The 10,939-nt window shown below is 41.9% G+C and overlaps 1 protein-coding gene across 1 annotated transcript in view; it reads right to left on the reverse strand.

The window, feature by feature from the left end:
• Window positions 1–10,939, reverse strand: part of DNAH9 (dynein, axonemal, heavy chain 9) — a 371,284-nt gene that overhangs the window by 129,645 nt on the left and 230,700 nt on the right. Inside the window, exons 46-48 of the mRNA XM_011965684.1 lie at window positions 7,221–7,363; window positions 6,684–6,845; window positions 6,255–6,488 (exon numbers count right to left, since the gene is read on the reverse strand). Of these exons, the coding sequence (XP_011821074.1) occupies window positions 6,255–6,488; window positions 6,684–6,845; window positions 7,221–7,363 (539 nt within the window). The remainder of the gene's footprint in view (window positions 1–6,254; window positions 6,489–6,683; window positions 6,846–7,220; window positions 7,364–10,939) is intronic.

Here is a 10,939-nt window from a genome sequence, read left to right on the forward strand (position 1 = left end):
TACTTCAGAGGCTGAGGCATGAGAATCGTTTGAACCTGGGAGGCAGAGGTTGCAGTGAGCCGAGATCAGGCCACTACACTCCAGCCTGGGTGACAGAGCGAGACTCAGTCTCAAAAATGAATGAATAAATAAATAAATAAATAAGTAAGTAATTAAATAAGTTCCTGAAGTTAACAATATAATTGTTAATTTTCGTCACTATTACAATTATCATTACTACTTCTAACACAATTATCATTGCTAAATAGATTTGTCTTTTATCTGAGCTAAGGCCATAACATTCATTTTGTCTCCTCCCACCGGATTACTAGCATCAAAACCTCTCATAATCAAGCAGTAGGATACCAACACAAAATAACTCAAGTCCTTAGCCTTATACCACTATTTTCATGGTATACTTCGGTCTTTTCATCCCAAAGGAACAACTGCAGATTAAGAGTTTATTACAGAGATAGGAACCATAGAGACCATTTTTACTAGAAGAATCATTACTATAACCATTGCTAAGGGTTTATGGAATGAATACCATGTGCACAATATTGCCGAGAATTATCCCCCACCCCCACTCTGAGCTCGCAGGTGATGTTGGGACTGATCAATGTTAATTTGCCTCTCCACCCATCATCTATTCACCTATCCATTTATTCTCCCATTTGTAGGGTGCTTGCCATGTGTCAGTTCCTGATGCTAAAAGATAAATGAATCCTGGTCTCTGCCCTTGAAGGACTAATAGCAGCAGAGCTTGATAGATGCAGGAGAGGAGACGTAATTCAAGGATGGAACCAGAGAGAAGGGAATGCATAACTGCTCAGAGTTTAGAAAGGGCTTCTGGAGCAGCGGGGAACAAATTGTTCAGGTCTTGGAAGTGATGACAAGGTGGGGGCACATGTAAAGATACAGAGATGTGAACCAGTTGTAGAGTTTTGGGGGCACTGCAAGAGTACTGTTGGACTCTAGGGTACAGTGTGGTAGAACTGAGGAAGAAAAGGATGCAGAAATATGCAAGGGTAGTGCTGATCTAGGATGCCACTAGCACACGGTCTGGGGAACTAAACAGAATGCTATTCATTCAGTAATTTATTCATTCAACAAATATTTAATGAATGCCCACTTTGTTCGGGCACTATCTTTTTTTTTTTTGAGACAGAGTTTCACTGTTGTTGCCCAGGCTGGAGTGCAATGGCGCAATCTCAGCTCACTGCAACCTCTGCCTCCCAGGTTCGAGTGATCCTCCTGCTTCAGCCTCCCGAGTAGCTGGGATTACAGGCACATGCCACTGTGCCTGGCTAATTTTTATATTTTTGTAGAGACAAGATTTCACTGTGTTGGTCAGGCTGGTGTTGAACTCCTGACCTCAGGTGATCCACCTGCCTTGGACTCCCAAAGTGCTGGGATTACAGGTGTGAGCCACCACACCCAGCCTCTGATTTATGTTCTAAATTGACCACTCTGGCTGCTCAGCTGAGAATAGACTACAGAGGGGGCAAGAGTAGAAGCAAATAAACTAGTTAGAAGGGTCTTGTGGCCATGAAGGTAAAAGATATTCATGACTCAGCAGCAGTGCTTTGAAGAGGGTGAGACATGGTGGGATTCTGGGCATATTTTGAAGTCAGAGTCAATAGTGATCTTCTCATGGTTTGGGTATGGGTGTGAGAGTAAGAGGAGAGGAAGAAGAACCAAGGATGTGGATAACCTGAGGTCAGGAGTTCAAGACCAGCCTGACCAATATGATGAAACCCCGTGTCTACTAAAAATACAAAAATTAGCTAGGCATGGTAGCGCATGCCTGTAATCCCAGCTACTTGGGAGGCTGAGGCAGGAGAATCACTTGAACCTGGAAGGCAGAGGTTGCGGTGAGCCGAGATTGTGCCATTGCACTACAGCCTGGGTGATAGAGTGAAGCTCCGTCTCAAAAAAAAAAAAAAAGAAAAGAAGAACCAAGGATGATCCCAAGAACTTTCGCCTGTGTGGGTAATAGAGTTTGAATATACGTCCCTGAGAAATTTCATGTCAAATTGTCAAATGTTGGAGGTGGGGCCTGGCAGGAGGTGACTGGAACATGGGGTATAGGTCTCATGAATGGTTTAGCACCATTCCCTTGGTACTGTCCTTGTGAGAGTGAGTTCCTGTGAGATGTGGTCATTTAAAAGTGTGTGGCACCTCCTCTCCAACTCTTGGTCTTACTCTCATTCTTACCATGTAAGATGCTTAGTCCCCCTTCACTTTCCTCTATCAGTAAAAGCTCCCTGAGGCTTTCACAGAAGCCATGCAGATGCCAGTGTAATGCTTCCTGTACAGCCAGCAGAACTGTGAGTCAATTAAACTTCTTTTCTTTATAAATAACCCAGCCTCAGGTATTTTATAGCAATGCAAGAACGGCCTCACATAGTGGGTGATGCAAGAGGTAGTGGGTGCTGCTGGATTGAGAGTTCAGTTTGTTGAAATCATCCAGGTAAGAAGGTGTAAATCAAGACGTTGAAAGTAGGGACTTGGCTGGGCATGGTGACTCACACCTGTAATCCCAGCACTTTGGGAAGCTGAGGCGGGTGGATCACTTGAGGTCAAGAGATCGAGACCATCCTGGCCAACATGGGGAAACCCCGTCTCTACTAAAAATACAAAAATTAGCTGGGCATGGTGGCAGGTACCTGTAGTCCCAGCTACTGGGGAGGCTGAGGCAGGAGAACCGCTTGAACCCAGGAGGCGGAGGTTGCAGTGAGCCAAGATCACGCCACTGTACTCCAGCCTGGGCGGTACAGTGAGGAAAGAAAGAGAGAAAGAGAGAGAGAGAGAGAGAGAAAGAGAAAGAGAGAAAGAAGAAAGGAGGGAAGGAAGGAAGGAAAGACTCAAGAGGACAGAATGAGAGATATTTAGAAAACATAGAGAATTTATTAATTTTTAAAGGTGGGAACTGAGGAAAGGGAAGAGTCTAAATTACCCCCCAGCTTCCGGCCTAGGGAACTGGATAGATAGAAGTATCATTCATTGAAGTAGAGAATATAACATAAGAAGGTCATTGTTGATGGTTTCAGATGCTGAATCTGATGCCAATGAGGCAGGCAGTTAGCAGGCAATCGGCATGATTACTTGCAGGCAACTAAAAGCAATGCAAACGAGGCCAAACAGGTTAGTACAAAGACCCACCCCCTAGTAGAAAGGAACTGCTCTAACAGGCTTAACAATAAAGACAGATTGCACACATCCTGCTTTAGGCACAGAAAAGAATGTAACAAAGAAGAAACCAGCTGAAACTGGTTAAATCCAAGATGGCCAAAAACCTGACCAGCTGTCAACCCTTGGCTTCATTATGTCCCTATTACCATAAAATTTCCATGGGGAAACCTCCCACTCCCATCATGCACCTGACACTATGATAGTTTCAGATGAACCATATTTAGTCAAGAAAAGTCCTGATTCAGGGAATTGCATGCCTATTTCCCAGAAAACTCTTCCCTTATAATAGAATATTTTGTGCCTTCATTATGCTTTTCCATATAGTATGTGAGCCCTCCATGTTGGGTGTGGCTTGTTCTTTTTAGCATGCCGGCATTCCTCTCTTGAGTGTGTGCATAAAGCTTACATACTATCACTTTGGTCTTGCTTTCAAATTCTTTCGTGTGGCAAAGACAAGAACCTGTACTGGCTCCTGGCAAGACCAGGACTTGGGAGGATTCTCCACTGTGTGCAGCTAGAGCTGGAGTCACTTAATGGTATGGCCAGGCATCTCCTTGTTCAATAGAGATCACCTAAAACAGTAACACAGAAACTGTGCTTTCTACAGTCTCTGCTCAAAGACCCAGGCTCTGTACAAAATAGAATACTGGGTTCTGCCCCATGATCAAAGTATTCTTACTATCCCTTACTTCCTGGCAACCATTCTTCACACAGAGGGGCCAGCAATTCCCAGAGGATAAATAGACAGGAGGGAGAACAGGGCTGGTGGAGAATGTTGTGAGGGCATGATAGGTGGTGAAGAGAGGAAGGACAATGGGGAGGTGGAAGATGTTTTTAAAAATCTGGTAGTACTGCATTCTGAGATTGTATTCTATGCCGTTTGCTACAGATTCAGAGATTGAAACAAACAGAAAGTGATCAGGAGAAAAGATGTTACCTTTCTATAGCAAAAGTAAACTCCTAGGACCTAGACTGGGATCTGTGTAGCTTACCCTGCCCTGAACTGGAATCCTAAGAAGGGGTTTTCATCATCATACAAAGGGAAAGACAGGGGTATCACAGATAATTTGCACATGCCATTTGTTGGCAAACATTGAGTTTGAACTGATCCCATGTTGCCTGAAGGTAAATAAAGAAGAAAAAAAGGTCTATATAAAACTACAGAGCAAAGAATGGAATAGCATGGGAAAAGAAGGAGAAGGAGAAGGGGAAGGGGAAGGGGAAGGGGAAATAGAATAAGAAAAAACTGAAAATGATCCATTACCAGACCTAGGAAAAACATGGAGGAACCTGTTTGGCATTATCAATAGGATAGTTTCTGTGAAACTGTAGCAGAAAAACAGGCCGAAATAAAAAAGCAATAGGATGCATTGAAAAAAGAAAGGATAAAATGAGAAATGGTTGTTAGGAAATTAAAAATTCAATGGCATAATTAAAGTCTTCATTGCAAGCCTAAGAAGCAGAAGCAATATTACACACTATTAAATTAGTATTGGTGAGGGAGAACTTGAAAAGCTCTCCTACAATGTAGAGAAAAAAAGCCAACGGGATGAAAGCAACACATGAGAACGTAATAGATACAGGGCACGGGGACCCCATCCAACTGACTATTGCTCCCAGAGGAGAGACCAGATCTGACGAGCGAAACCATATCACAGAAGGACCATTTCCTGAGCAGAAGACAGACTACGTGTATAGATTGCGAGGGCTCACTGCATCCCACTAAATGAACTTAAATCCTTTAGGTACATTTAATACTTCTGAATCAAGAAACTGAAGAGGGGCAAAAGGACAAGCCAAAAGGAGAAAGTTCAATAGAACAATTCCACAGGCAAAATGAAAGGCTCAGATAACTACAGGAACACATGATGTCCAAGAATTAGGTGGATCACGATTTCAGTTTAATTGTGCAAATTCATGAAATTTCACCACCTTAATGAGAGGCTGGCTCTGCTGCTGGAGAAGAGAAAATAGAAAGGGGTCATCGAGGAGGCAGTATTTGATGGGCGTGAGCAGAGGCGAAGCAGCTGCAAGAGTTGGCCCCAACTCCCAAGGGAAGATGAGCAAATTGACTGAAATAAACCTGTTCCATTTGGAGGAGTAAACAGAAAAACATAACAAGGACAGGATGACAGGGGCCTTCTTTCTTTTTTTCTCTTTCTTTCTTTTTTTTTCTTTCTTTCTTTTTTTTTTTTTGAGACAGAGTCTCACTCTGTCATCGAGGCTAGAGTGCAGTGGCGTGATCTTGGCTTACTGCAATCTCTACCTCCCGGGTTCAAGTGATTCTCCTGTCTCAGCCTCCTGAGTAGCTGGAACTACGGGCACCCGCCACCATGCCCAGAAAATTTTTGTATTTTTAGTAGAGATGGGGTTTCATCATGTTGGCCAGGATGGTCTCAATCTTCTGACCTCAGGATCCGCCTGCCTTGGCCTCCCACAAAGTTGGGATTACAGGTGTGAGCCACTGCACCCAGCCGAAAGGCACCTTCTTTCAACGGCCAACTAGTCAGATAGAGATAGATAACCACTTAGAGATGCATGAAATGAGACAGGACTTTTTGAAAAACTGAGGTTCCAATGGCTCTTTGACAAATAACGGAGTAAGCCAAAACAAACAAAAATGATATAACCCTGCAGCCATTTCCCATTTCCTTTCACCATTCATTTCTTTTGGTTTTGAGAACGGAAGGGAAGTGAATTGGAGAGGAAAAGGAAGAAATTGCAAAGAGGAAGAGAGAAGACGTGCTTCAGGGGATTCCAGCAGCAATGAGAGAGGGTGGATCAGACCTGAGTGGGGGATATGCACTTCCGCTGGGGAACTCAGTCTGAACTTTTGGTACTGTTTCTGGTGGTAAGGATACTGTTACTGTGGATAAGAATAAACTTGAAAAGCTCTCCTACAATGTAGAGAAAAAAGGGATGAAAGCAATACATGAGAACATAATAGACACTGATGACATGGGAGTCCCTGGAAAACCATAAACATTTTTCAGATCTTGATTGTGATCCCTCCAGTTCACTGGAAAAGGCTGCTTCGGCTCCAACTCCCCTGCAGGTGGAGGGAGTGGGACATTGCTCACCTGGGCGGAGGTGCTGTGCAGCTTCAGCAGCCCATTCTCCAGCCGCTCTGTCTTGCACTTGAGCTCTTTTCTGTGCCTGTGCAACAAGCTCTGGTAGAGTCTGATGAACTCCAGAAAGGACTTGGGAGTTGTGTAGTTGTAGCGCTGTTCATTGCTCAGATAAGACTGGGATGTTTGGTTGACACTTGTGTGGACAAAGGCCATGAACTTGCTAATTGACTGCTTTACTGTGGGCTAAAACCAAAGAGCAAGAAATGAAAAGATTATCTCCTGTCGAAGATTAGAGGCTCACCGCTCACCCCACCCATTCCTCCACCATGTGGAAACCTATGCTCCAAGCTTGATCTTTCACCCTGACATCCTGGACATGGAGTTCCTTGTACCCTCATCTGGGAGGGACCTTTAGGAGTGTCTCCTTTTCCCTCTCACCTCAATGCCCTCTGTGTTCTGCAAGAAGCGGAGGCTGACAGACTCCAATGCTTGCTGAGGCCACTCGTGGAACCAGTGGATGGCTGTGCAGTTCACAATGGCTGGGAACTTCCTGCTGCGGACTCTTAGCTTGTTCCCCACAGGGGAGAAACAGAGAGTCACCTGAGAAGTCAGAAGGGTGGGGAGAACCAGGAAGGCATCAGAGAAATACTCACAGAGAGGCAGAGATGGCCTTGGGTTCTCTAGCTCCCGGAAGATTGGGAAGTACATCCAACAGAGACAATATCTGTAAATGCTAGCCAGCCTCACCAGCCAAGAGATCAAAACTGCTGAGACTGCATGATCCACACGGGATGCTGCTGCCCTTAAAGCAGATGAGAAGGGTGTCCTGGCAACTGTGCTCAGGCTGAGAAGGGTGCCGCACACTCACCACCCACTCTAGACAATCAATAAGAACAGTTGTGCCCGAAATATCAATGGAAGCTCCCATGAATCATCTCGGGTCTCTGCCTGCCCCTGTCAGTAAAGGCTCTTTACCTTCAGCTGTCGCTGGACCCGATCTATAAAGAACTTCCAACAGTTCTCTCTGTTGTCAACCAGACCCTGGCTCTTGACTTCATTCCTCACATTGCTTATGATGTTTTCGACTTCATCATCAGAGTAGAGATCTGGTATCTCCCCTGGGAAAAAATGGAGCACAGATAGGCAGCCTTGGCATCTCACTAAATGATGCAATCAGACATGGGAAGTTATCCTACCTTGGGACACAGGTCAGTGGTTTTTAGGCCACGTACCAACTCTTTTGCTGGTGAAGCTGGACAGACACCATGTCTACCCCAAACCCAGGGCAGGAGAATGAGTATGTTAATGATTGGAACAGAGGGTAGGGTACCCTCTTGTCCTAAGGTAGACAGTTGGTAGCACAAGAGCCTTCAACTGTCTTCTCTTCTTTTGCTCAAAGCATTTATTTCCTAATTACTGTTTTGCCCTTTTTGTATTGTGCCCTCCAGGAGTTTAATATTTAGCAGGAAACATGGCTAATAGGATCAAAAATAGCTATAAGACCCCCAGTAAAAAGGGCCATAACAAACATACAGATAGGTCCATATATTTAACAAGAGCAAGCTATCATTGTTTATGAGAGAAAATGGGGAGAAAGTAGAATGGCTTCATGGTATTTAGTACACGATAGGCAGCACGCCTTAAATCCACAGGGAAAAGATGAACTATTCAATATATGGTACTACATTGGGAAAACTGGGATCTGAAAAGATTATGGTTAGATCTTGATCTTTATTTTTATTCTTTTTTTTTTTTTGAGATAGAGTTTTGCTCTTGTTGCCCAGGCTGGAGTGCAGTGGTTCAATCTCAGCTCACTGCAACCTCCGCCTCACAGGTTCAAGTGATTCTCCTGCCTCAGCCTCCCGAGTAGCTGGGATTACAGGCACGCGCCACCACGCCTGGCTAATTTTTTTGTATTTTTGTAGAGACAGGATTTCACCATGTTTGGCCAGGCTGGTCTCGAACTCCTGACCTCAGGTGATCCACCCGCCTCGGCCACCCAAAGTGCTGGGATTACAGGCATGAGCTACCGCGCCTGGCCAGATCTTGATCTTATACAGCACACTAGAGTAAATGCCAACTGGATCAATGATTTAACTAAAGAAAGGCAGGAAAATAAGAGAAAAAATGGGGTAAATAATCTCTGAGTGGGGAAGGATTTTCTAACTGTATCTGAATCAACCTGTGTTAAAAGAAAAATAAATTTCATGAATGTATAAAAATTGACCAATCTGACTGCAGAAAAATAAAAATATTTCATGACAAAAATATCACAGGCAAAGTATAGCAATAAGAGCAAAACACAAAGAATAAACTAAGAAAATATGTTATAGTAAAATGGTTAATCTTAATATGTAAAGAAATTCTCTACAAATAAAGAAAAAATCAATAATTCAATAGATAGATGAGGTGAAGGATATGAAAAGAAAGTTCATGGTGAAGGAAATAAAAATTTCTATTGAACATTAATAGATGCTTCACCTCGCTCATAATAACAGAAATATACATCAAAACTACACTTAGTTACTTTTTGTTTGTACAAATGAGGTTAATGAACAAGGACAGTCAATCTCACTCATAATGAAAATGTATATTAAAACTACACCTTATTATTATTATTATTTTTTACCAGATTGGCAAAAAATCTGAAAGTTAAATGAAAACACTGTATTAATGATGCAGTATGTGAAAGTAAAATTATATGCTTAATCTCCCTGATGAATAACAATTTTTAAAATCCCAACTAAATATGTATAAATTAGTATATGATGACCAAGTGTAAACCCTGTCCTGGAAATGCAAGGAGAAATACTAGAAAAAAAATATGAAAATAATTTACTACATTAATTGATTAACAAAGTAAAACAATATGACATTGAAATGGATGCATAAGGTTTCTAAAAACTGCTAGCAAACTAGCAATAAATGAGTTTTCTCTTTAATAATAGATATCACCCCCAAACCTACAGCAAACATACCTAATAGTAAAATAAAATATTCTCTTTCAAATCAAGAATATGACAAATATGTCTGCTATGGTGTTTTCTAGTCATCATTATATAGGAGGCTCCAAATTGTGCAAAAAGTGAAGAAAAAAATAAAATGTGTAAGGATAGTTAAGGATGTAATAAAACTATTACTGTTCAAAATCTAATTTTCTACTTAGAAAATCTAAGAGAATATTCACGTAAACAACCGGAACTCATAAGAGCATTTAACAACAAGCTTGTTGGATAGAAAATTAATACTGGAAAGTAAATCACATTTTGTACCTCAGCAAAAACAAATTGTTAATTGAAAAGTTATCAATTAAAACATCAAAAAAACCCCTCACAGAGCAGGTAAGTAATAAATATACAAAGGGACGAGCCAGATCTTCATGTGAAAGCTACAGCATACTATTGAAGGGAATAAATGAAACCAGAAATAAATGGAGGGAAATACTGAGTTCATGGAGGGATGATGAGGTATCACCGCTTTCCCAAAAATGCAATTTCAATAAGAAATCAAATGGGTTTCTTTCTTAATTCTGACAAATATTTCCTAAAATTGATACAGAAAAGCAAAGGATGAAAAATGGCATTGTTGAGAAAGAACCAGAAAGAGTGATTTGTTCCACCAGAAAGCAAGTCTCCTTATGAAGCTATCTTAGTTAAAACAATGTGAAATTGACACTGGGGTGAATAAATAGAACAATGAGTAAAACACCTAGAAATGGATCCAGATATAAACAGGAAATTGATAAAAAAAATCAGGAGGCAGGGACTTTGGGAGGCCAAGGCAGGCAGATCAGGAGGTCAGGAGTTCAAGACCAGCTTGGCCAATATAGTGAAATCCTGTCTCTACTAAAAACACAAAAATTAACTCGTCGTGGTGGTAGGCGCCTGTAGTCTCAGCTACTCAGGAGGCTGAGGCAGGAGAATCGCTTGAACCCGGGAGGTGGAGGTTGCAGTGAGCTGAGATTGCGCCACTGCACTCCAGGCTGGGCTATAGAGAGAGACTCTGTCTCAAAAAAAAAAAAAAAAAATCACGAGGCAGACAAGCGCTGGACTAATTAATAAGTTATGTTAAGATAATTCAATATTGATATAAAAACATAATTAGATTACTATGTAAAAGTAATTTCCAGGTGAATAAAGACATACATATGAAAAGTAAAACAGTGATAATTGAAAAACCACAGGCAATTATTTTTATGGCATTGGGATAAAACAACATTTGTGAAACAGAGCACAAAAAGCACAGAAAAAAGACGATTACAATATTAAAACTTAATTGGCACAACAAAAGTCAGATATAGACTTCCAAAAGATATTTACAGTCCATATAATGAACAAAAAAATCTAAATATCAAAAACATGTAAAGAATGTCTGAACTTCATAAGAAAAAGACAAAAAGCAAAAGATCCAAAGTGCAAACTGTATAAATAGGCAACACATAGAAGAAAAGCAGTAAGGCCAGGTGCTGTGGCTCATGCCTGTAATCCCAGTACTTTGGGAGGCCGAAGCAGGTGGATCATCTGAGGTTGGGAGTTCGAGACCAGCCTGACCAACATGGAGAAATCCTGTCTCTACTAAAAATACAAAAAATTAGCCAAGCAAGGTGGTGCATGCCTGTAATCCTAGCTACTCAGGAGGCTGAAGCAGGAGAATCACTTGAACCTGGGAGGCAGAGGTTGCAGTGAGCCAAGATC

The sequence above is a fragment of the Mandrillus leucophaeus genome, unplaced genomic scaffold, assembly GCF_000951045.1.
Source record: "Mandrillus leucophaeus isolate KB7577 unplaced genomic scaffold, Mleu.le_1.0 Scaffold732, whole genome shotgun sequence".
In the NCBI taxonomy this organism is placed as follows: domain Eukaryota; kingdom Metazoa; phylum Chordata; class Mammalia; order Primates; family Cercopithecidae; genus Mandrillus; species Mandrillus leucophaeus.